The sequence below is a fragment of the Setaria italica genome, chromosome VII (assembly GCF_000263155.2).
Source record: "Setaria italica strain Yugu1 chromosome VII, Setaria_italica_v2.0, whole genome shotgun sequence".
In the NCBI taxonomy this organism is placed as follows: domain Eukaryota; kingdom Viridiplantae; phylum Streptophyta; class Magnoliopsida; order Poales; family Poaceae; genus Setaria; species Setaria italica.
In genome coordinates, this window is record NC_028456.1 from 35,553,250 (window position 1) to 35,579,031 (window position 25,782).

Here is a 25,782-nt window from a genome sequence, read left to right on the forward strand (position 1 = left end):
TGCTCCATCCCTTTCAAATTATAGATTATTTTAGTTTTTCTATATTTATAAATTTTGCTACAATCTAGACATGAGATACATCTGGATGCATAGAAAAACTATGAAATTAGAAAATCCGAAACAACCTATAAATCTATAATGATGGTTAATGATGGAGGGAGTACATAAATAGTTCTCTGGAACCGCAACCTTTGATATTGATGCAAATAAAATGCTGCACAATCTTATATTTCATTTGACTAATGATGAAACTTTCTGGATGTCGTTAAAAAATTACATAACACACTGTTTACGATACAAAATGAAAAGAATGCAGAAGCACAAAGACACCATCCTTCATCCATTTATGACCTTATGTACAACACGGCACCAAACACACTATTTGCACCATTGCTACACACTTCACATGTTCTTCCAACCTTCAAGCATCACTGAGCAATACCCCCTCCTCCACTGAGATGGCTGTCCTCTTACGGCTGGCTGGACAAGCTTGTACAAGCGCGCACACATCGTTCTTCTCGAGGAATTTCTCACCATTGACCAGGATGAGAGGAATGTACTGCAGGACCAGTCTTTTGCACTGCAAGCAAAAAGGAAATACTAGCTCATTCCATCATCGCATCACTGTGTTTGATTTGGTGCCCAAAATTGCCTTAGGTAGCCAAGCCAAATTTTAGCCAAAATTTGGAATGTAGCCCTCTCCCTTGGCCACCTTAATACATTTTGGTGGCCAAAGTCATAGCCACCAATTTGGTGACAAGAACTTAGCCTCTTAGCTTGGCTACAAGATGGCAACTTAGGAGCAAACCAAACAGGCCCCAGCAAGTTGAACAAGTAGAAAACGGTCCCTAATAATATTAAACAAGTACCAAATAACTTACCTGCTGGACATGACCTTCAATCTTATTGCACTCCTTGATGAGAATTTGAATGATCTCAAACTACAGACATCAAATGGAAAATGTTAGGAGCAGAACGGCAAACTCTGGGTAGGGGATATGTAAATGACACAAAGCAATTACCTCCGCGTCTGGATCTTTCAGTTTGGACATAATTTCATCAAGCAGGTGGTGGCAAAAAACACACGTGCTGTCACTTCTCACACCAGATAAATGGGCAATGTCCCTGCACATGCCATGCTGTTTGCAGAACTCTTCTGGCTTGATCTCTGCAATCTTGGAAAACAGGAGAGCTGCATAGGACTGCATCAACTCGATGCACTGCAGAGATAGAAACGTGTTAATGATAGTTATAATAAACTTATACACTTTTGTTTTGTGTGCGTGTTTGGGGAGGGGGGGGGGGGGGGAGGGGAGGGGGTATATATCTTTGATCTTTCCAGCATGGCAGATGGCAGGTAGTAAGGTAACCAGATGTTTATGCATGTAAATTCATCTTGCAATCACGCCAGCAAGTATTTTTCTTTTCCACAATATACAAAATTGTATTTTCCCTTAAGAACTAACAAAAATGCTCAAAATGATCACCTTCTGTTCCAAGGAGAATGACTGAGAACAAGCATCATGAAGGAATTCTACAATCTTATCTTGTGTTTGCTTCTTACTGAGATAACTGACAGCTTCATTCGTGAAGTTTTCACAGGCTGAGCATATTGGGTTGCTACTCTTGAGATGGACAGGAATCTTGATTGAAGAAATTTGTTCCTTGTAGACTGGGCCGTAACCTGGAAGTTCAGTTGTGTCAAGATCAATAAAAAACTGAAAAGCAATAAATCGGGTATGATAATTTTGCAGGCAAAAGAATGAGCATAAGGGGCACTTCATGTGTTCAGAGCACAAATTATTAGTTCTGCTTATAACTTGGCCACAAGATTTAACATTTGGGAGAAATAAGATATGCAAACTATAAAAATGTTTTTTTCCCATGCGGTTTGCTGTGACCAGAGTGGACATCATCCTTGCATTATACTGCAAGTAGAAACAGTATATGTGGAGGCCAAGCCAAAGTTAGAATAAAGGAGCCTAACAAGGAAGCAGGATTTGTTACAAATCCACCGCAGTGATGCCAGGCCGTTAGCTGTGATGAAGCTATCTTGTCTATCTATGATACCGAGGCAACTGCCATAAGAGAGGCTTAGGAAATAATGCATGCTGAATCTCAACTTGAACCAAGTAAAAGTACCTTAAATATAACATGTGCACATATATACAACTGCCTGCCTTTATGGATAACACATAACAGAGACGTGCATAAAGCAAATTCACATGGAAATTATTTTTTCTTGAACTTAACAACACTAACAAGAGTGCAGGGTGATTGATTGTAGTCAGTGTGCAGCATATGAGAGGCAGCAGTGCTAATACGAAGGTTGAAGACAAAAGGCATCCCTAAGAAGTTTTTTTTTAACGATCTCTGATAAGATAGATAGGAAGGCCGTTGACTAGTACTACTTAGGACTCCATACCAGCATCCTTGGCTCGTGCAGGTCCTGAGGCCACAAGCAGCAAGAGGAGCAAGAGGAAGAGAGGTGCTTTGGACCCCATGGCGTGCGTTCTCTCCCCTTTCCTTATCACCAACCTGCCCATGGAAACAGAGATTATACAGACATAGAGGGCGTCAGTATTCCGGTAAAATTTGAGTTAATCAGGAACTCCAACCGAGAAGCCGTCGCAACCCAAATCCAGCGGAACACGCGAGAAACCAACCCCGGCGACAAATCGACTGAAAAAACCGATCGACTAGGGATATGAACTAATAAGTTGCAGATCACGGGCACAGGATCTTTGAAGAGGAGAAAAAGATCAGCTCACCTCACGGAATCAATCAAACCGAGGAGCAGAGACGAACGGAAGCGGAGGCGATTGGCTCGGTTGGCGATGCGTGCCGGATTTGGAATCCCTTCCGTAATTAATTCCGCTCAAGTAGTTAGCCAAGGCAAGAAATATACCATCATTAAGCGTCTACTGCTATTGGATGATTGGAGGCCCGATTAGGCAGACATACCGGCCCACCTTCTCCTGTAGAAGTAGGGAAAAAAAATAATCGTCGACAGCAGGGTTCGAACCTGCGCGGGCGAAGCCCAACAGATTTCAAGTCTGTCTCCTTAACCACTCGGACATATCGACGTTTCTGCTTGTGTCAATAACGTTTTCTTAATTACATAGTTAGTACGTTGTCTTGAGGTCCACTCCATCGACGACAACATCAGACAGATCAAAGATATGTGGAGCCTTGTCTTGCATATCTTTGAGACATGCTGCTGGTAGAGATAACGGACAGCATTATGATGTATGTGAGTAAGAGATGGTGACACGGAGGAGTATAACGGACAGCATTATGAACGCATGGGCGCCTCCATCCTCCGACTCTTCTTCCACGACTTCTTCGTCCAGGTACTTAAGATTTTTCACCAGACAGTACGATTGCTGGTGGGTGATCCACAAGCACACTCTTATTGTACATGTGATCGATCCTGTAGGGCTGCGACGCGTCGCTGCTGCTGGATGACACTGCCAGCTTCCAGGGCGAGAAGATGGCGACGCCCAACAACGGCTCCGTCAGAGGCTTCGAGGTCATCGACGCCATCAAGTCCGCCGTCGAGAAGGTCTGCCCCGGCGTCGTCTCCTGCGCCGACATCCTCGCCATCGCAGCGAGGGACAGCGTCGTCATCGTAAGTCCGTCCCCCCTGTTCCTTCTTTGACGTACTCATCACTCTGAAAAAAAAAGAAAATGAAACTGAACCTAGCTGCAACGACGATGGGTGCACCTGGGCGGGCCCAACTGGGACGTCAAGGTTGGGAGGAGGGACTCCACCACGGCGAGCTTCAGCGGCGCCAACAACAACATCCCGCCGCCGACGTCGGGCCTCGCCAACCTGACCTCCCTCTTCGCCGCGCAGGGACTCTCCCAGAAGGACATGGTGGCGCTCTCCGGTTTGTAATTCGATTCCCTACTCCATGCATGCATTTTCACCAAACAAAATTCAAAATTAGATCATTATTCTATCACACAACAACAAACTATGACGGGATTTCATTCTATCACACAAAATTCAAAATTAGAGCATTCTAATTCAGAATTCAAAATTAGAGCATTCTTTTGCCAGGAGCCCATACCATTGGCCAAGCACGCTGCACCAGCTTCAGAGCCCACGTCTACAACGACACCAACATCGATGGCGGCTTTGCAAGAACGAAGCAATCAGCATGTCCTCGAACCTCAGGTTCAGGTGACAACAATCTGGCTCCTCTGGACCTTCAAACCCCAACCGTATTTGAGAACAACTACTACAAGAATCTTGTCTGCAAGAAGGGGCTTCTGCACTCTGACCAGGAGCTCTCCAACGGTGGATCCACCGATGCACAGGTCCGATCGTACGTTAGTAGCCAGAGCGCATTTTTCGCTGATTTCGTGACGGGCATGATCAAGATGGGTGACATCACACCACTGACGGGCTCCAACGGGGAGATCAGGAAGAACTGCAGGAGGATTAACTGAAGAGGCAGTGCAATAGCACACGCACTATCCATCGAGACATCTCGATAATGATACTATCTTGCAAGTTAATTTGTATTCTCTCTGTTTTTATTTGCATGAACATTTGTGAAATCTCGTTATGATGTGTACCAATGTGTTCAGATATGATGTCTGTTCGTTTAAATTGATGTTTAATCTAATATTTGTCCTCTACGGTCTTCAATTTTTTCGCTCCAATATATATGTGCAGACAAAATAAAAACGAGCATTTAGAATGAAGACTCTCTAGGTATGGTGCAGTTTCAACGGAACAACAGACCACTTTTAATACTATGGACTCCTTTGGGAGGGCTCCGGCTCCGCACGCTTGCCGAAGCACGGAGGAGCTGGAGCCGCACCAAACAGCACGGAGCGTGAAGCCGCTTCTGGGCAGGTTTCGGAGGACCCGGAGCCGTTTTAGACCTGCATGGCAGAGCTAAAAAAGTGGCTCCGCGGCTCCAGCTCCGGCTCCGCATGCGGAGCCCCCCGTGAGGAGCTCTGCCAAAGGAGGCCTATATAGGTACCCATGTATTGGCAGGCTACAAACTGTGGCTTAGATCTAAATTTACATGAAATTTCTAAAGGCCGGCCGGTAGGCATCAAGACCCCCTATTCCGGGGTCCTGCCGCGCCCGCGAGCCACGCCACCTGCTTTTTGTGGCCATCCGATCGTTGCAATCTGACCATCCGTAAGGATAAAATCATGTTAAGGTAAGAAGGTTCTAGAAAATTGGGGAGAATGCGTGAGCCATAATTGTCATGTTTCATGGTGAAATGTAGAATACTCTAGAACTAGATATTTTACCATGGTAGAAATATAAGAAACTAGATAAGGATGAGGAGAGTTCTAGAGTTAGGATACTTGTATCGAAGAGTGTGGAAATTGCCACATGGAAATATCACAATAATCATGAGTACCTATAAATAGAGGTGCTCCCCTCCCTCCTAGCCGATTTCTCAATAGTGAGTAGGCCCTTTAATTACAAGTGAACTAGCAAACCAAAGAACGTATACATGTAAAAGCTAGCATGTTATTACTATATATATGCTGTTCTTTGTTGCGCATATGTGTCCATATATGATAGACTTAGTCTGCACCATGACTGTGAATTATAAAACCCATGACAGGCCGGCTTAAGATTGATCGATAATCACCTAATAATAAGCAAATACGTACTTCTTTTCTCATGAAGAAAAGAACTAAAGATCGATGCGAAAGTGACCAACCAACGATCAAGACGTTCATTAATTAATTCATGTGATGACATTATCATATAGTAGGAAATAAAGCATACAAAATCTGATAACCGATCGAAGCTGGTCGACATCCCCAAACAGCTGATCAATAAAGAAAACCTATCAATTCAATCTTAACTAGTCCAAAACCTATAAATAATCGATTAACATATATGCAAAAAAAAAGACTAAGCATGTAGGCGTTAGGCGACTGATTCGCCAACACTTGGTTCACTCCAATATCTCATTGTCACTAAGCCATTTCATTTTTAAGAACCCACCGAGGCCACTGCAGCATTCGCTCTGCGGGGTCGACGTCTCCGGCTCGCTCCCCGTCAGGAACGACCCGCAGGTCATCAGCGCCGCCAGCGGAGTCACGCACTCCATCAGCGACGACGATGGCGTGGAGCCACCAACGCCCCCGCGAGGCAGCCTGGGGAAGCCCGGCACCAAGGGGAAGCCAGACCCAGACGCTCCAGGAAGCGGAGTCCTGGGGCACGTGCAGATGCACCGCCCGTTTCGCGGCGGCTCATCGCAGTCACTCCTCATCTCCTCAGATAGTTTGGGCAAACCTTCAGGAGCAATGGTGCGATTGCAACGAGATGGTGCAGGAGAGGGAGTAGCGGGTGTTCTTAGCGTAGTCTTCTACACAATGCAGGTTTTCATGGCATGCACTGCTTGCCCTATAAGGTTCTCTTAATTAGCGTATAGCCTTTGAAAGCTATATTAACCCATGCGAGAGCACGGCTTGATTGACTTTTTTTTACAATAAAGCAAGTCAACTTATTAGACATTTCTAAGCACGCGTTAAAGAGAGTGGGTGGGTCTCCGCCAAACAACTATGTTAGGAATAATTGTCTCTTTGAGAGATCGCAGGAGCACATTCATTGAGATGGATAGGAGAAAAAAAATGAAAAAGAAGAGACTGAACCCTAAAATATTTTAGCTCTGACAAACAAACCTTACCTGTATTCCCTCTTATCTGTACTCCCTCCGTTCCAAATTGTAGGTCATTTTTAGCTTTTTTAAGTTCATAGATATTATTATGCATATGTCTAGATGCATAATAATATCTATAAACCTAGAAAAGTCAAAACGACCAACAATTTGGAACGGAGGGAGTAGTACTTTAGACTATAGCTCGGAAGCTAGGATCAAAACTGGGATAAGCAACTAACAACATTAGTAGTGTTTCTTCGTTCCAAAGAAAGAGAGTAAACGAATTATTAATCTGTAGATCAACATGTATAGCGAGCTGCAGCTGACTGGGGAGTGTTTGAGAGAGAGATTTATTTGTGAGAGCAATGTATCAGATTGGAGCGAGTGACACCTAATCCAAGGACCTTTTCTCACCTAAACTCGATGACTCCCTGTTTGTGATGCAGCAGCAAATGAATCAACAATAACAACAAGAGGATGGAGAAGAAAGATCCCCTCACCTGCCTAAGCTAGCATATATAATCTGGCCAAACCAACAATAATCCTAGCTAGTTGTATCGGCCGAAGGAATTGAACCAACAGAAAGTGATCCGTATATATCATAAAAATCAATATGCTTTTTCTTAGATAATGGAAGATATATTTCCTGCTTCAGATGTCATCTTAGGGCAATGCACTAGACATCCTATTACAGCAGTAGCTACCACTAAAAGATTTATAATTAAGAAGCCTAGCTATATGTGTGTATTTATTAATTTGTAACCGTCGAATTGGAATAAGAAGATGCATGGTTACACTAGAAGAGCAGTTAGCTGATCTAGGTTCCATTTCGAGCATGATCTACCTGATACTTCATTCCTCAACATGCATCTATATAGAAAAAGCCAACAGTATCTTTTCTTTTTATCTCTGCAAATCAGCAAAAGCTTCCTTATTACTGGCACATGCATGTTTTTTCTTTCTGTTTTTTAACTTGGTGACTTAATTTGCTCCGACTTTACCTATACGTTTTTGTAGCTTCTGAGCATCTCTATAACAAGATTTTTGGAAGAAAAAAACAGAGAATATATGTAAAGAAGATTCCAGAAACGGGTTTTTTTTATGCAACGAGGGGAGAGTAGGTTCTGAATCTGGCCTGATAGTATTGTGACTGATTATGACTAGGGTAGTTAGTTGTATAGACCTTTATGTAGTGCCACACAGTCAAACGAATTCAACGCTAGGTGCCAAACGTGGCGACTTTATTCCACCACAATTGTTGGGTGTTTGGCAGACCAACAATATTATCGGAGCTAATAATAAAAAAAAAGGCATGTATTTCAAGCAAGCTGTATACAATCACAGGCTATAATAAGTTTTAAGATAATTGTTGGAAATGATCATGGTGTCTTTGTGTTAATTCGTCTTGTGAGTTATGAGTGCGATAATTTTTGGTTTTTAGTGAAAATGGATGTACTCACAGTTCATAAATAGAACAGTTCATAAATAGATTAGTACTAGCGAATGCTAAGCTGATTAATTCCTCAAAAAGGAATTGAATATTTGAATCGCAGAAGCATAAATTGAAAGCAAAAGAGGACTTTCAGAAATCAAAATCTAAAACAAGATTTGTGTCATTGTAGTTTGAAACAGAGAGCAGCAGAATAAGTCCATCGGTCTACAGCACCATGTACTTTTCCAATCATGTTCCATGTGTACCCATGAGTCCATGACCATGAAGTGGAAAGCTAGCTCTCAACAACTATCTAGTACGGTATATTTTAGCACTCATCCAATCGCAAGCAGAACCTGCTGTATACATCTTGTACGGACACTACAGTATGGCATATGTAGCTCTACTTCTCTGACCTAAATTTACTTGGATCTTTTTTTTGAAACAAAATTACTTGGATCCTGTTAGTTCAATTTGTTTGTGAGCAATTAACACTACTAAAAAACTAAGCAAAAATTAAATATTAGCGAGTAAGCAAAAGTGGCGAGAGGTCCAATCATTCTTATCAAGGGAATACAGAGATACTGCGTTTATTTGACAAGAGTGTATGATGATTTAATTTTTTGAAATGACTGCATATATAAACCTAGCTAACCAGCCAAATAAAGCAAATTTAAAACTGCGAGTTTGATGAACAGACCGTACCATTTATATGAAACCGATCATTTCAGTATTTCCCACGGATCATAATGCGTGGGGATGCACACATCTGAATATCTAGCATGCATGTAGCTAACCTAACTAGTTCTAGCACCAACGGTCTAGTACGTAGCTGAATTATTGCTTAATTATATTCAGTTGCTCTCAACGCAAATTTAGGTAGACAAATTGAGTTGACTTGGGCAAATTAAGTTGGATGGATCCTGTGTTGAGAGGGAGGACACAATGCATGATGAAGGAGAAATGTTTGCTTGGTGACTCATCCAATCAAGTAAGCATATATTTAGTTTGCGTACTTCACTACAGTTATTCTCTTTTTTTCTCATACGAAATATATTAGACACAAAAAGAAAGATGATGTAGACAACAAGTGATACATTCATCATTATTTAAATGAACCAACATGCATGTGAACACATCGGCACAACACAGTGATTTCACAATTAATTGTTGAAACAAAAATTTAGAAAGGCTACAAAAATTAAAGTTGTTGAACGTAGAAAAAAAGCCTCAAAGACAAAGCGCATTCCATCTTGGTTCATTAATTCATCCTCCTGCAGTTCTTCCTAATCTCCCCGTTGGAGCCCGTCAAAGGTGTAATGTCACCCATCTTGATCATGCCTGTCACAAAATCGGCGAAGAATGCGCTTTGGCTACTAACATACGATTGGACCTGCGCGTCGGTGGCTCCACCGTTGAAGAGCTCCTGATCAGAGTGCAGAAGTCCCTTCTTGCTAACAAGGTTCCGGTAGTAGTTGTTCTCAAAGACGGTCGGGGTTTGAAGGTCCAGAGGTGCCAAGTTGTTGTCACCTGTACCTGAGGTGCTAGGGCAGCCTGATTGCCTAGTCCTTGCAAAGGCGCCATCGATGTTGGTTTCATTGTATACGTGGGCTCTGAAGTTGGTGCAGCGTGCTAGGCCTATGGTGTGAGCACCTGCCAATTCAGATCATAGCAATGCAAGAGGCCGATCAAGATTAATTATTCCAAGTAGGTTATCATATTAATCTAGCTAGTACATAATAATAAATTGCTCGCTATACATAATAATCATATATTACAAGTTTATAACATTTTTTTGAAACTTGTGGTTGTTGCTTCTGTAAATATATAAGAGAGAAAAGAGTATTCGATTCTAGTTATGAAGCGACAAAAAAAAAGGAACAATATAATTTGTGGCAAACTGGTGGTTGTTGACAGGTTTATAACATGCAAAAAGCATAAGCTTGTACACACAACTTTCTTTTTTCTTCCAGATGAAACCCATACCGACAGCATTTTGTGGCATCGTTGTCACCTTTTGCAAACTTTATCATGTCATTCCGTCCATATCTATACCAACTATATCTCGTGCTAGACGTGTTATATGTTAGTAACCGACAATTAACTGAGCTTCATCAACAGGCCAGGTAAATGATCCTGTGTCACGGACTCACGGTTAAAGATATACAAGTATATGACGACGGTTAAAGTCAAAACTGAGCTATCGATTCCGTTGGCGATGGTGTGCACCAGCTGTCTTTATCTAATCTCTAAAGCTACCTTTGTTGAGAAGCTAGCAAAGTGTGGAGTTTTCTTTATTTTCTCATTAATTCTACAGTTGATATCCAAAAAGATGCCATCCATAGTTGAAGTTTGAACATGTCTAAGTAGGAATTTGTGCAAGAGTTTAGCCTGACGACGTGACGTACCAGAGAGCGCGACCATGTCCTTTTGGGAGAGTCCCTGCGCGGCGAAGAGGGATGTCAGGTTGGCGAGGCCCGACGTCGGCGGTGGGATGTTGTTGTTGGCTCCACTGAAGCTTGCCGTCGTCGAGTCCCTCCTCCCAACCTTGACGTTCCAGTTCGGCCCGCCAAGCTGCATGTGCGATCAGTTGAGATGGAGTTGCGACATGCATGTTGTTACTGCGGCCAATCAAGTTCATCATCAGCTTGACACTTACGATGACGACGCTGTCCCTCGCCGCGATGGCGAGGATGTCGGCGCAGGAGACGACGCCGGGGCAGACCTTCTCGACGGCGGACTTGATGGCATCGATGACCTCGAAGCCTCTCACGGAGCCGTTGTTTGGCGTCGCCATCTTCTCACCCTGGAAGCTGGGCGTGTCATCCAGCAGCAGCGACGCGTCGCAACCCTGACACGCAGTTAATTGTAGGTCATCAAGTTGATCAGCTAGTAAGTAAGTAAGTTCGAGTGATCAGTACTAATTGATCATGCATATCAGTAGAAGCTAAGTACTTGGACGAAGCAGTCGTGGAAGAAGAGGCGAACGATGGAGGCGCCCATGCGCTTCTCCTTGTCGATGGCGGACTGCACCACGGACTTGACGGCGCTGGACACGCCGGGGCAGGAGCTGGAGTAGAAGCCGGTGGACAGCTGCGCTGACGAGGTGCCGGCCAGCGCCAGGAGCAACAGTACGGGAGCGATGCCGCCGCCGCTGCATCTTGCAGCCATGGTGCTCGATCGTCGTCTGACTCTGTGAGCTGCTAGCAAGATATGCAGGGAGAGCAGAGTGCGTGCTTTGTGTCCTGCCTGGAGCTAGATAGCCTGGACGGCATCGATATTTATGGCAGAAACACCTGGAGTCGGCACCGATCATATCCGGTTAGGTTACATCATGTATGTCGTCGTTGGTGTCACGCACCACCTACTCCGCCTGTTGGACTCTGAGTTGAAAAGGAAAGCAATCGACCAACAAGTGAAAGGCATGCGTGCGTGTTGGCCGCACAGGAATCACGCGTTTCAGACCATGCATAGCCCTTGTTTCAGATGCAAGGGAGGGCTCGAGGCAAGGCCTGATTGCGTTGCCGGCCGGCCTCCTGCGACTTTGTTTCCCTGTAGACCACTGATGAATGGGAACACTTGGACCTCTCTGCTTGTGCTTGGTATCGAACGAAGCAAACTGCAGGCCGACACGGTTATACGTACGTAAACATCCATTCCTCTCTGCTACTGCTACCTTTACCACTTGGTTCGTTTCTCATCAGCAGGAGCACTTTGATTTTTATAAACGTCTGACAAGGTTATAAGTTTGATTGATTCTGCAAATTAAGTTAATATCCGGCTGCTGGAAATGAATTTGTGTGTGATCTGGTAGTCCACATCATACATGCTGCAGACATGCATGGCCAATATATGGTCAATTTTTACGTTTCAAAAAAAAATATATGGTCAATTTTGTGTGGCACTGACCTAGTACTACTCGGCTATGAAGTCTCGTTTCTAGTACCTTACAAACCTGATGCTATATCTTAAAATATGCTATGTCCCATGCATGCTTGCTCTGCTTTTCCCTAAAGTCGTCATGGATGGTTAGTTATCTCCATTTGTTTGGCACACCATACTGCATACATGGCCAGGAGTCAACAGTCTCTACTCCGTAGAATGTTTCGCTTCAAAACTAAGTTGTTGGGAATAGGACAAGCATGTACATCCAAATTTTCGGAGCAGTTCAATCCTGTGAAGTTTCTACGATGCATGCATGCCTGCACCAGAATATGTCATTGTAATAGTATTTGTTTGTCATTGTTTGGTAAAAAAACATGATAATTTAATTAGGTACGGTTTCGCTCTTCACACACAGGACATGACAATAATCCCCTCTGATCTTTGAGTCATGCATGCTCACTTGAACCCAATTAAGTAGAAGGACGGGTACAGTAAGGGTTAGATATTTAGGCACGTTTCGGTATCTTTTAATTTCCAAAATTAAACATGTAAAATATTAATACTATCATAACTATAGTGAGTGAACGAGAATATGTGCACGTGTTCGTGTTTAACACTAACATAAGCATGAACAGAATAACACACATAGTTTGTACCCTTAGGCGGGGCTGGTTCGTTATCACCTGAATTAGTCACACTAATCGTGGGGTGACCTCAGTCGATGCAGGAAGATGTTCGCAATGCAGTTCCACGAACAACCTTCTGGAAGTAGGGAGAGATGAGTGTGTTTGGTGCGTGTTGAGGAGGAGGGAAGGCACCCCTTGAAGTGATGAGCATCAGTTACTAGTAACGGTCGCAGGTTAATTCTCGACTCGACTCGCCACGGCCACAGCCTCGGCGAGGCGAGGCGAACGAGCGTGCGCGTTGCATACCAATCTCCTTTATCAACTTCACATAGGGTGTTCAAACAGTCCACCCTTTAAGTTGATTGGAATTCTCCTACCAACATGATATTAACCACTTTTAACTCTCTAGCATTTATTAGTGGGCTTTAATTCTTTTCATTAAACACTCTGGGCATCATTCTAGACTTCCTGTCTCTGTCTTGCTTCTAATTCAAGGGAATTCAAAGGATGGCGAAGGCTCCAAACGGTGAGCTGTGATGAGTCTAATCAAGCTTTGTTAACATCAAGCAAATGGAGAGTGAGATCACTGGTGGAACCCCCCCACACACACACGCGCACGTCTCAATTCATAAGTCACGCGATGCGTGGGATTTGAACCCATAACCTCAAGTCTCGTGCATAGCTTCCTTACCATCTCACCTACACAACACATCTAATTATATAGGGGATGCAATCGTTTTGTATTAACTCGTGGGGAACCCTTTAGTCTTGATTTGTAACACAAACCGAGACTAAAGGGTCCGAGGGTTTTAGTCCCTTTTCAACCACCCGTGGCCACCCGTGGGGGATCCTTTAGTCCCGGGTGGTGACACCAGCCGGGACTAAATGTCACCCTTTAGTCCCGGTTGGTGTTACCAACTGGGATTAAAGGGTCGAGAGCTCTAGTCCCGGGTGGTAACACCAATCGGGAATAAAGGGTGACCTTTAGTCCCGGTTGGTCGGGTGGCTGATTTTTTCACCCGGGACTAAAGGTCTTCCACGGGTGGCTGATTTTTTACCCGGGACTAGGGGACCTTTAGTCCCGATTGATATTTGATCCGGGCCAACTTTAAACCAGGACAAAAGGAGGCGCGTGGAAGGTGAGTTCTTATTTAAAAAAGTTTATCATCTATCTAGTTTAACTTTAGTAGGTTTTACAGGTACATCACAGTATAAAAATTGACGGTACTAAACAGATATGTGTGCTTTTCATTTCGTCATGGCGGTACTGATAAACAGATAAAATGTCGCTCCTCTGACTGGGTGAGCTACTGTTGCTTGAGCTGAAGCAAAGCCTAAAACTGTAGGCTAGTGTAGTGTAGGACAGCAGCATGAGGTGTTGTGGTTCTGGTGAATTAATGGGAACACTTGGACCTGTAGGATCCAAGCAAACTGCTGTTCGATAAGGTAGCAGTTCAGCTATCGTGCTATGCATGTTGCCCATCATATCATTCCGTCTGATGTAATTATTAATTCTTTATCTTTTTCTTTTGGTAAAATGATGATCGGCCCTCTGTCATGGAACATCATGCCGAGGTTTATAGTTTCTATCATCCCCATGGATTAGCGTTTTTGCAATTTCCAATTAATGGTCAAGCTTGATGGGGACAAGAATTTCCTCTTGCTGGCCTGCTGGAAGAGCATGCAGTCCCCAGTCTGAGCGCAGGGTAGTTTTGCTTCAAAGTTGTTGGGGGGATACGAAAGGACAGGCATATACTTCCACAACATCAGAAAAGTTCAACCCGTGACTTTTCTAGTTTCTACAATATAATGCCTGGACAAGAACCATCGGCTTGCCTATGTTTCTGTACTTTTTTTGTTTTGAAAATCTTTTGGTTAAGGAATATGGTGAAGTCATTAGGTATGCTTCACTGTACACACATGCAACCACCCTCTTAGGGGCCTGGTCACTTGGAACTCAAGCAGTAGTAGCTAGGACTGTTAAATCCTTTTCAATAGTTCTAGCTTTGCTGTCTATGTGTCCTGCTTCTAATTCAAGGGAATCTAAAGTACGGAGAAGAGATTCCAGATGGTACCTGATTTTAACAGTAATCAAGCTTTGTAAACATCAACCGTGTGGAAATGATTTGGGTATCTTTATTAAAAGGTATCTTGTTATTTTAACATCAAGTAGGCTTCAGAAAATTGATGGTCGATCAATCATGTTTTGAGGGCAGTGAAAAGTTACAGTATTACAGTTATTTTTGTCTAATTAAAGGAAGTAGTTTAGTTCGAGTTGCTTCTGGCACTAAAATGCAAAGTTTTTTTCTTTTGCTTTGTGTGCACATGGTACTAGAATTGTCGAGAGAAAGAGATCGATGCGGAAGCATGTTAACTTCAGTCTTCAAGTATATTTTTTAAGACAAAGAAGATACTTTCCGAGCATCTGCGACCGCGCACAGCCAATTTCTTGCATCGTCCTCAACCCGGAAGTTGAAAAGGTACAGAGTACGATGGCACGATAACTAAACAGATGAAATGTCGCTGACCTGCAGAGATTTCGTGTTGATCCATTGGTTCAAGAGTAGCCATCACGTGCAACACGTATCATTGTAACAGGTCTCCGCAGGTGACCGGTTTAATCATCATCTGCGGTTTAATCATGCATCATCTGCAGTTGCAGAGCATTACAGTACTGAATCCTATGTATTATATCTGATACATGCTGTGTGCCTGTGTCTTAGTGGCCAGTATATTTTGCATTCCTATAGTTAGTGCTGATCGACGGATGCCGTGAGGATTAGAGAGACTGTAGGTTGAGTTCATGACATTGACTGCATATCTGACCGACGCACTCCACACCTAAAAGATGGATTAGGGTAAACAAAATTTGATCAAGTAAGGTAAACTAGCTCTACCAGTGAAATCGAATCATGCACACATTCATCAGATATATAAGACTAGAACTGGACAGCTAGCTGCAGCATAAAAGATAATGAAAAATTTGCAGGTTCCATCATATATATGCGGATGTGGACAGGTGGTGCTCGATCACTGCTCAGACCTAAAATTCTATCTGTATGGACGCCGATCTTGCTTTATTTCTCCGGCAACATATACAGCTGCTCATGTACTCGATCGTATGGCTAGGCCAGTACATGTGCATGGTTTTGTACAGCGACACTTGGAGGAGAAACCAAAGGCACTAGACACCCATCTCACATCTTTTTGACTTGTTGGGCACTGGGGTGCAATAGCAGCTGGTGCATTATTTGCATTAGGAAAACAAATATTTAAATTGATAATGCTGATAGCAGATTGTACATTGAACTGACATGCATGGATTATTGACTAACCCACCTAAAAGATGATAAACAAAGTTAAGGGAGTAAGGTAAGCTAGCTCTACTACCAATCAAATCGAATTATATGCAGAAATATAATGAGGATCAGAATTCAGAACCGAGCAGCTAGCTAGCTGCTGCAGAGACAGGGTCCACAATTACAGATTCGACCTTTCTCCATCAAACAAACTACGAACTGCAGGAATGCATGCCGCAGGTCCATCCATCGACTTGAATTTGAATGGCCGTGCGCATATATATGGATGATGGTCTAAAGTTTACATCCATGACATGACATGCATGTAGAAATTAAACTCGAGTTTTGTTTTACAGGCCACATCCAAAGTAGAAATTTGGCTCAAATTGAAGAGGGCCGGAAAGCTGCCCGACAGTAGGTGATGGAGACTTCTGCATATGTACCTCATCAGATGCAGATGATTGGCAGTGTAGGTGATGATCGTCGTCGTCGTCGGGCATGGCAAGCAGCTGTATGATTTGACACCTTTGGACGCCGGCCGGCCTTTTATGTCAATGGCAAGCAAAATTATATATGTTATAGCAAAACCCAAGCTCCTTTTGTCAATGGGCAGTTTGACAAACAGTGCACCTTACCTAGCTGTATGCACGATCGATTTTGACACTTCATTTTCTATGCCGCTGCTCTACTCTTTTTCAACCAACCAAGAGCATCTTGAAGCTAACAACATCATTTTACTTTTCTTCATGGAACCATGGCGCACATGCATGCACGCATGCAGTTTGACAAATTTGATCATGTAAGACCGTGATGAGCATATTGATTTTTCGTGGTTTACCGACCATGAAAGATATTTTTTCAACGAGCCACATGTCAATAATAATAATAATCCATAGTAGATTATGGGCCTGTTTTCTTTTGACAGCTCCCACGTAAGAGCATCTTCAACAGACTATTTATTTTTTCTCTCTATTTGACTATCTATCCAAATTGTCAAAAAAATTTCTCTCTATATTGAGTTAGATTAATCCAACAAATTATCCATTTCCTGCTCTCCAAATCTTAACGGTTAGTTTCTCTCAAAAATCCGCACTCTCCATTGACTCCAACAGCCTCTCCATTCTGGTAATTACTACACGTGGGACCCACACTTTGGCAAGATAAACTGGCTTGGTAAGTTTGGCAAGTGTGAGGAAAAATTTGGCAAGTCGAATAGGATGGAGAATCAGATAACAACTCTGTTAGTTCGTGATTTTCTCACTTAGTTGCCAAATTTTAGCTTGAAGAGTCAAGACTTTACTGGAGTTGCTCGGTTACTTATCGGATAAGCTGCTGGTAAAATAAGTCACATGTTTGGCACTCTAGCTTCCACTCGTTTTAATGGGAGTTGTGTGGCTGGACCCACATGTCATCGACGTTTCTCCTCCATCCCCTTTCCTTCCGTCCCAGGCTTAAAAATAAGTAGAAGCTGCAAAATTTTGGCCCGTCTAGCTCCTGAGCGATTTCATTGGGTTTTGAGATCACCTGGGCCGTGGCCCATTAACTACCAGGAATAGAGACAACCGCAGAGGACCCGGAGGAGGAAAAAAAAAAGGAAAGGGGAATCGCTCCGGCGACCGGCGGCGATTGGGACGGGATGGACGGAGCCAAGCCACCGGCGGCGGCGGTTGGGAAGCAGGGGCTTGAAGAGGCGCTGCTCCAGATCGTACAAAAGCAGCACCACCAATCCCTCCGCCAACGCCAACAAACTGGTACGTCACTGCTCCAGATTCCTCCTCGCTAAACAGATTCCCTTGTTTGATGAACGAACAATCAACATTCCGCACATGCTGTTAGCGCAGAGAGAGCCAAGAAGGATGCCCTGAGAAGCGCGGTGCACGTGGCGGATCTCCTCGTGGACACGGTCGACGGAGGGGTGCAGGAGCTCTTCGTCAACGAGAAACGCATCGAGCTTGAGGCCCGCGCGCTGCTCACCACCATCGCGCGCCACAGGAAGCAGACGGACCAGTGGCTGGCTGCCACCAACGAGATCAATTCAGTGTTGAAGGTGATAAGCTATTGATTGCACTGAGTAGGGAATTTGTTCTGCATGTTCTGTGATCAGTAAAGCTAGAAAGATGACAAGCTATCAATTACACTACCATTCCTTTAGGTTTGTTTCATTTTCCATAGATGAACCAATGCATAACACTAAACACCCAATCCAATACTGTAGGCTTTCTGCTGTTGCTGAAGCATCTGTTTTTTAATTTTGTCTCTAGGAAATTGGTGACTTCGAGAACTGGATGAAGGTCATGGACTTCGACTGTAAAAGTATCAATGCAGCGATACGCAATATTCATCAGTCATGACTCTGCCTGCAATCATAGCTTTAGGAAGTATTCATGTCATTAGATACATTCATTCAAATTGCGGGAGCTGGAAACCCTCTTGCCTAGAACTGTTTCCTGTTTTTCCATGCAAAATTGTAAAGCGAATCCTTGCCAAAGCATCTGTGCTATGAGTACCATCTCTGATCCCTTAAATTTCAAAGTCATGATATATGATCAAACTACACCTCAATCTGATCAAGTCTTCCCAGTGGTGTTATTCTTGTGCCATTATAGGAACAGCTTTTTTCATGAGCTTGCATGTTCAAGATAGGTAGCGGCAACACTGAAAGGTAAGACCAATTACTGACTTAAAAGTACCCTTCATGTCGTTTTATTGCTTGCGCATATATGCTTTGAAAGCAGTGAATACATCTTTGGAGAAGATTACTGTATCGTGAAAGGGGCACTTGTCCCTTCAAAGATTATTACAAGGTAATAAACCACACACCAGCACAAGCGGCAATAATGTGAGTCCTAGTTTACCTTCCTGCAGTTTTTCCTTATCTGTCCACTTGATCCAGTGAGCGGACTAATGTTGCCCATCTTCACCATCGCTGCACTGAAATCGGTGAAGAATTTTGCCATGTTTGATGAATAGGTGGTAGTCTGGGAGTCTGCTGAGCCTCCATTGAACAATTGCTGGTCAGAATGCAGAACGCCCTTCTTGTTCAGCAAGTTCTTGTAGTAGAAATTGTCAAAAACATAGGGTGTTGAGGCGTCAAGGGGGGAGATGTTATTGTCACCAGTCTTGTTTGGACAATTTGACTTCAGTGATGTTGCAAGGGATGTGTCAATGTTAGCTTCGCTGTAAATGCGGTTGCGGAAGTTGACACATCTGGCTTGCCCAATGGTGTGGCCTCCTGGCAATTTTTCGTTTTGTGTCAGTCAGTATTTAGCAGTACTACTATTCGCTTTCAACATCTAGCTTTTGACTACTTTTTTATGAACCACTTATATGGTTGATGACAAAATTTGCAATCTTTCAGTACCTGAGAGTGCAATCATGTCAGTTGCAGTCAGTCCTTTGTTTGAGAAGGACTTGGTAAGATCACTGAGGTCAAAGGTTGGCTTTGGAATATCATTGTTTGCAGCATCTAGGCTTGCTGTCGTTGAGTCCCTCCTTCCCAGATTGACAACCCAAGTTGGCCCTCCAAGCTGAAGTAGAAATTGTCAACTTTTACTATTGTTTGTTTCTATTGGAATGCGTGAAACATGCTTAGTCAATCAGTTGCGATAACATCTCTGAATATCTGAGTATTGACTCTAATAGTTTAGTTTACTGCTTCCTGATGCTTTGTTTAAGTCAAGGTTTATCAATTTATCATAGCCTCTTAAACATAAAGAGTTTTCCCATCATCATTTCAGTTAAAATATTGGACACGCACTACCTTTGTGGTTTGCCGCGTGTCGGTCAGAGTCATAAACACTTCAATAGTTAATTTGTTAAACTAATTTTAAATATTCTTTTTTTTTGTCTTACCGTAACAACGGAATCACGAGCTGCAACAGCGAGGATGTCAGCGCATGATACCACCTGCGGACAGATACCCTCAATCTGTGCTTTGATGCTGTCAATCACATCAAATCCACGTATGGAGTTGTTGTTCGGAACAGCAGTCTTCTCCCCTGTGAAGGTTGGGGTGTCATCAAGCAGCACTGAGCCATCACAACCCTGTATAGTTAGGATTTCCATGTCAATAATCCAGAAAATGTAAAGTATGTAACATATCTGCAGATTTGGTGAGACTTGCATTGACAAAGCAGTCATGGAAGTGGAGGCGGAGCAACGATGCACCCATGCGGTTCTCCTTTGCCACAGCAGACTTTACGGCTGTTTGGATGGTGTACAGTGCATTTGGGCATGACTTGTCATAGAAATTTGCAGTAAGCTGAGCTGAAACCAAGCTTGCAGCAAAGAAGAAGGCCAAGACACTGCAAGCGAGGGGTTTATGAGAAGCCATTTAGCTCAGGGCTTCAGAGTGGTGTGTTGGCCAGTGTCAATGTGCACAGATATTTATAGGCTGAATATCTGCACATGCTGAGTTTCTAACTTCTCTATGCAAGTGGCTTTGGATATTCTTTATTTTCTTCGTCAGGCTAAGTGGAGTGGTCTGTAACCGGAAAGCACATTTACATTAACTGATGTGATCGAGGCATGCCTTCCCTGTACTTGTATGTTGTGTGGTTTATTATGCCAACTAAGGGTAGTCCCAATTTGGCTGGTGACCGAAAGTGCAAGAGAATATTCAAACAAGATGTTTGAAAATCTGAATATGCTCTCTGAGATCAGATCTGTTTAGAGGATGTTAATGTGTTTTGTGGTGGTAAGTTTTAGCTCATGTTAGAAATTCCTTGTTATTCATTGCTGGCTCATTCTTTTCTTAATATCAGACTTGCTCATCTAGGGTGCTACTGTACAACAGAATTTAGCCAAGTATTTAAAAAGAGTTTGACTGTTTAGCAATCATCTGCACTGCGTGGTTCCTGATAAGTTCATAAATACACAACTGATTTGTGTGAAGATGACTTTCACATTGTTTTGGAAGCTACTACCTCGGAGGATTTCACGGGGTTTTTTGAGTGCTTTGTAATTGCATGGATGGTTGGTATGATTATGACATACAAAGACTACTTGAAGCAGAGTTGTTGGCCAAATATGCAGATGGACCCATAAAAAAATAGTATGCATTTAAAATGTGACGTGTTATATACTTATATCTAGATATATAGCAAAAATGACGTATCTATAAAAGTCAAAACGAATAGTAATTTGGGATGGAGGGAGTACGTCAAAAGTACGACATGGAGTTGAGCCATTTAGAAAATGCTGCTGAGTGGGGAGTTCTGGATTACGACTTGGCCAAGCAAACCATTAACAACAGTATTGGCAAATTATCGTCAAAAAGCCAAAGGAAGTGTCTCCTAGTTGGAGTGGTTGTACATATCATGTGAGTGAGTCCTGAGTATCGATCAGTTCGGCCATAAGCTCGATCTCAGGTGTGAACCATTTCGATTTGGCCGGATCTTGCTTTTTCAACAAACTGGGCGGAATCAGCCACTTTGAGCGATCCATGCTCCTTTATTTTTTAAAAATAATGAGAGAGATAATAAGATACTAGAGAAATTCATAGCCAACTTCATTTTTTCATAACTGGAGATCCCCCAAACTTTGGAAGCTTCTCTTGATTTTGAAATCTCTCCTTTTTTTTTAGAATTCCAGGGAGGACCCCCAGTTCGATTGCATTGCAAAAGAACAAAGTAGCAAGGTTTTAGCACATAGTAGTGTTTACAAGCTTGTTCAGACTCATTGCAAAAGATATCAGGCATCAGGCCTCCGATGCACGACGCTGTGATCTCACCAGCTTCCATCATCTTCCATGGCACAGCTCCTCAAGATGATCCACTCATCTTGATCAGCTCTGGTCTTGGCCACCAGCCATTCCAACTTTGCCAAGTACACCGCGTGCTGCTCCAATTGCTTCACAGGGCATACCACACCCCAATTCCTGAACATAGCTAGTGCCGGCCGCCAGACTCGCAGCAAGCCGCGCCAGGTCCCATCCTGAAAGCAGAAGTTGTTTCTCAATTTCCAAATGCTCCACAGAGCAGCAGCATACAGCATATTTGTCACACCATGTTTTATCCCACATATCCAAAGTTTGGCAAGGGACTCACAGTTTGACACTACAGCTAAACCTGTACATTCAGCAAGGGAAATCTCTCCTTTTCTTTTGTTGTTACTATTTGTTTTGAAGGATTTCCCTCTGGATTGAGTACGGTGCTTCTTTAATTTGGTGGTAATATTATGTATCTCTATTTTAGTATGCGGTTTATTATATTTCTTGCATGAACTGATGATGTAGGCAGAAAAGAGCCAACGAGAAAATGAGACAAAAGTGCATTTTCCCGGGAAAAAAAAAGAATGCAGGTTGGAGAATGGCAATACCTATCATATCTGGCATGCAGAGACTATGAAAGAAGGAACAGGCCAGCCATGTCTTTACAGTGGTTACAGTCCATCCAACATTCTAGAATCTTTTTTGTTTGTTTGTTTTTACCGTTTTTCCTTGTTGGACCATGATAATGTCAGTGAGAAAACTGGCCAAAGATCCAGTTTCACTGTGCAGATTTTACCTGACAGAGTCATCTGAGACTAAAGTGAACATGTATTGATAGTTCTGATTGTAGCTTAAGGATGACAGTTAACAGCAGCAACCGAGGAAGGCGTGATAATTTCACTGAAACTAGGGGCTTCATTACAGTTACAGATGGAATAATTTGACACATGGAGTCAGGGTGCTGGGCTGGATGCATGGATGGCTGGATGTGATATGGTAGACAGCGGCATCTGGTCACAGCTGCACACACATATACTGGTGAACTGAAATTCTTCAGTGGCAGGGCAGTAGTGCTGCACCACCAAAATCACACAGTACAGTTTCCATCTTGGACTCATGCAGAGAAACATCAATGTCTTTTGCTCTGTCTATTTGATGTCAGGAATCTTCTTCGCAGCGACCGAGGCGTCCCGTTTGACGCTGCTTTAGAATTTGCTCTACGGAAATTCTGCTGTTTTATGCAGTGGAATCACTTTGACGCTGCTTGATTCCAAACATTTGCTGAATTCTAAAGAAATCTTTGAAACTCGGGAACTTTTTGCGGAGATTAGATTTCCTGCTGTCCAAAGAAGCTGCTGAATCGAACTAGCCCTGAATGTGCTGTGTGCTCTGGGTAAGTGGATGATCACAACATAGCTTCAAATTGCAATAGCCAGAGTGTAGCGCCAAATTTTGGGGAGAAATTTGTATTTTTGACACCCCAAACGCGTGGCGCATATTTGACACTCCAAAGATTGACTTCACAAATTTGATACCCACAACATTGATACATTGATTTACTTGACATTATACCTCTTTAATAATTTTATTTCCTCCTTTTCCATTTACTGGATTGTAAAAGAACTAAACTACGTCTTACTTTGTTCGATCAAATCATTTGCCTCGCTCTGACGCACCGCCGCCCGCCCGCCTCACTCGGACGCGCTGCCACCACCGTGCTCGGGTGTCAATGTTCTCAGTCCCTCGCTTGCTCACCCACTCCCCGCGCCACGATCGGCTCGAGCTCCCAACACATCCCTGTAAACGGCCGGCCGACGGCGTCTTCTTGTTGGGTGAATACCAGTCCGGATGGAATGTGTTCATCTTGAATGCCGGCATGGAAATGGAATGTGTTCATCTTGCATCCATACAAGGAGAAACATGGAAACTTATTCCTTGCGTTTGATTCCATTCCTCAGACAGAACAGAAGAGAACCTGTTGCCATTTGCCAAGCAACTGAAGCAAAGCAAACAAAGACAGAGGAATATTCATCACCTGTGAATTCTCATGTTCCAACTTGCAGCATCACCTCACCATTTCGGTATTACTGTTGACTCGCATGCATGCACAGACAGACAAACGTTTGGTTCAACAATCTCCACTGTTTCAAGAAGAAAACTATGAATGAACATCAGCACAGATTATAAGCCAGAGTAGCTGCTTCCAAACAGGCTAAAAGATCCAGCCTTGCTGCTGTGTCAACTAGCTCATTTTTCCTCAAACTCCCAAAACCTCCCTCGTTTTTCAGACCTCAGTACCTGCCATACTACTATGCTGCTACAAGCTTGGTAAAAGGGACATTAGTGGGGCAATTGACCACCTGATCACTAAAAAGGTACCCTGCCTCTTCCTCTTTGTTACAAGAGCTATACATTGCTACCATAACTTGCACTTACATTCTAAGCGTAATTCCAGTAAACTACTTCTGTACAGAGAAAAAGGCCATATATTCTGCGATCAGCTTCGGTTTTCACTCGAGCTCAGATTCGGATACCTCTTCCTCTGGCAGCTCGAAGGCATCCACATCTGCAAAATATGCTCTCTGCCTCTTCACAAAGTCTTCTGGTAGCTTGGGTGTGCTTGGAGGGGGCCGCTTCTGTTTAAAACATTGCAAGCAGTCAGAAAGCTGAAGATCATTGCAAACAAACTAAAGACCAAGCACTTTTCTCAAACAGTTGAATGCTACACTAGTTTTCAGATCAGGCGCTTTCACTTCTGTTAAAAAAAACATTGCAAGCAGCCAAAGAGCTGAAAATCATTGCTATTGTCCCAGCTACTGCTTCAGAAATATGACATTTACATTCTGACAAAAGGTGATAATCAATCCTACAGATGACACAGAACGCTAGACGATCCACAGACAGTTGCAAAATGAGCACATCATACTTGGAATTCTGGCCATCATAAGGAGCAGATACAAAACTACATCTTACAAATACAGAATCAACCGTACTTAAAAATTGCAGTGCTTACATCCAAAATATCCATGTCATCATATTTTGATATGACAGTATGACACAAGTATTCAGGGCATATGTACTTATGCAATAATGTAAAGGAGCATGGAAGAGACAAATTTCACCCAAGCTGCCAGCCTTCCTATAATCCTATAGGCACACCTTTGTTTATTACATATTAACACATGACAAGTTAACAAAAACCACGCATAATAGTATTTCAGTATGTACATTATCAAAGAGAGCACCATGATCTAAGTCTTAACAATAGGAGACTTCGTTAGGGTCCTTATGCATGAAATATACTAGGAATGTGACACTCTTACCTTTTTAGCTCCATGACAAGGAGCTGAAGAAGAAATGGGCGGAGTATCCTGAGCCATAGAGTCTTTCCTGAAACAGGAGTGTAATTCAATATTTCAGAAACTGAAAGCACTAAGACTGTAACTGTCAGATATGGATGAAGCAAAGGATCACTAAAGTCTGGACTTCTAAATATCCTGTACTTGTGAGTTCTGACACTATATGATATTATTATGATGCTATAAGTTTATTCCGCCAGGAATGTGAAAGACGTCTCCCAAGTTGTTCTAGGCTATATCAGTACATGGAATTTGACAGTAAGCATGCTAGCATTTAAGGCATAGAGTAGTACAACAATTCCATCATCTCAAAATAGTACGAAAGATAAGATTCCAGATCGGTCTAGAACAGTGAGGGCTTGAACTGCTGTTACTAACAAGCTAAGTTTGGATGAGCACCATGTTAAGCCTGATGTACGGCAACTCTCACTGATTACCATATCATTCTACCCTTTGCGATTACCAAGGAGAAGCATGAGCACTGCAGGTGGCTGAATTGTAGTGGGATCAGGTACGTAGGTTAAGCAATTTGACCTGCTGTTCTTCCTCGTGGCTCTTCCAAGAGGAGGGCAACTCGACGTTCCAGCAGCAGCAACGGTCTCCTTGCCCTTGCTGTTGGTGGTGGTGGTGGTGGTGGCGGTGGTGGTGGTGGTGGTGGGGTTCCTCCTCCCCATCCTGCTCCCTCGAGTCTCAGCAGTCCCGCGCCTCCAGTAAACCGTGGCGACGGGGGATTTGACCACACTGCGTTCCTCGTCGAAGCCTGCAAATCAGGAGCAAGGATCAGGAATCCCAGCCACAATGAGGATCGAAGAAACCACTAA

At 43.2% G+C, this 25,782-nt stretch overlaps 6 protein-coding genes, 1 long non-coding RNA gene and 1 other non-coding gene across 9 annotated transcripts in view; 3 read left to right on the forward strand and 5 right to left on the reverse strand.

Annotated features, from left to right (window-relative positions):
• Positions 1-197: 197 nt before the first annotated feature.
• On the reverse strand, positions 198-3,005 carry LOC101753602. 2 transcript variants are annotated; one of them, XM_022827910.1, is made up of 7 exons: positions 2,772-2,933; positions 2,619-2,682; positions 2,426-2,538; positions 1,488-1,684; positions 1,023-1,220; positions 882-941; positions 198-580 (listed from the first exon to the last, which is right to left on the reverse strand). In XM_022827910.1, exons 3-7 carry the CDS (start codon positions 2,502-2,504, stop codon positions 422-424), a joined length of 693 nt encoding a protein of 230 aa, XP_022683645.1. In that variant the 5' UTR covers positions 2,505-2,538; positions 2,619-2,682; positions 2,772-2,933; the 3' UTR covers positions 198-421. The 2 variants fall into 2 exon arrangements, with proteins under 2 accessions (XP_022683645.1, XP_004977586.1); XM_004977529.3 differs by lacking the exon at positions 2,619-2,682 and having other exon boundaries at positions 2,772-3,005.
• On the forward strand, positions 2,503-4,637 carry LOC101785869 (peroxidase 4). Its single transcript, XM_012847526.2, has 5 exons — positions 2,503-2,507; positions 3,263-3,353; positions 3,440-3,631; positions 3,707-3,893; positions 4,067-4,637. The coding sequence occupies exons 1-5, from the start codon at positions 2,503-2,505 to the stop codon at positions 4,456-4,458; spliced, it is 867 nt and encodes a 288-aa protein (XP_012702980.1). The 3' UTR covers positions 4,459-4,637.
• TRNAS-UGA lies at positions 3,005-3,086 on the reverse strand. Its single transcript has one exon. It is a non-coding gene; the product is annotated as a tRNA-Ser (tRNA).
• A 4,523-nt stretch (positions 4,638-9,160) lies between the features above and the next one.
• On the reverse strand, positions 9,161-11,350 carry LOC101754543 (peroxidase 4). The gene is made up of 4 exons (XM_004977531.3): positions 11,038-11,350; positions 10,742-10,933; positions 10,491-10,656; positions 9,161-9,735 (listed from the first exon to the last, which is right to left on the reverse strand). Exons 1-4 carry the CDS (start codon positions 11,251-11,253, stop codon positions 9,344-9,346), a joined length of 966 nt encoding a protein of 321 aa, XP_004977588.1. The 5' UTR covers positions 11,254-11,350; the 3' UTR covers positions 9,161-9,343.
• A 6,088-nt stretch (positions 11,351-17,438) lies between these two features.
• On the forward strand, positions 17,439-18,433 carry LOC101755759 (biogenesis of lysosome-related organelles complex 1 subunit 1). The gene is made up of 3 exons (XM_004977534.2): positions 17,439-17,643; positions 17,734-17,939; positions 18,154-18,433. The coding sequence occupies exons 1-3, from the start codon at positions 17,529-17,531 to the stop codon at positions 18,241-18,243; spliced, it is 411 nt and encodes a 136-aa protein (XP_004977591.1). The 5' UTR covers positions 17,439-17,528; the 3' UTR covers positions 18,244-18,433.
• A 135-nt stretch (positions 18,434-18,568) lies between these two features.
• LOC101755352 (cationic peroxidase 1) lies at positions 18,569-20,227 on the reverse strand. The gene is made up of 4 exons (XM_004977533.3): positions 20,016-20,227; positions 19,745-19,936; positions 19,254-19,419; positions 18,569-19,124 (listed from the first exon to the last, which is right to left on the reverse strand). Exons 1-4 carry the CDS (start codon positions 20,223-20,225, stop codon positions 18,739-18,741), a joined length of 954 nt encoding a protein of 317 aa, XP_004977590.1. The 5' UTR covers positions 20,226-20,227; the 3' UTR covers positions 18,569-18,738.
• On the forward strand, positions 19,757-20,433 carry LOC111257833. The gene is made up of 2 exons (XR_002678387.1): positions 19,757-19,898; positions 20,000-20,433. It is a non-coding gene; the product is annotated as an uncharacterized LOC111257833 (long non-coding RNA).
• A 3,291-nt stretch (positions 20,434-23,724) lies between these two features.
• Positions 23,725-25,782, reverse strand: part of LOC101754949 — a 3,115-nt gene continuing 1,057 nt past the window's right edge. Inside the window, exons 2-4 of the mRNA XM_022828786.1 lie at positions 25,496-25,725; positions 24,926-24,992; positions 23,725-24,238 (exon numbers count right to left, since the gene is read on the reverse strand). Coding sequence (XP_022684521.1) covers positions 24,113-24,238; positions 24,926-24,992; positions 25,496-25,635 — 333 coding nt within the window. The 5' untranslated portion in view covers positions 25,636-25,725 and the 3' untranslated portion in view covers positions 23,725-24,112. The remainder of the gene's footprint in view (positions 24,239-24,925; positions 24,993-25,495; positions 25,726-25,782) is intronic.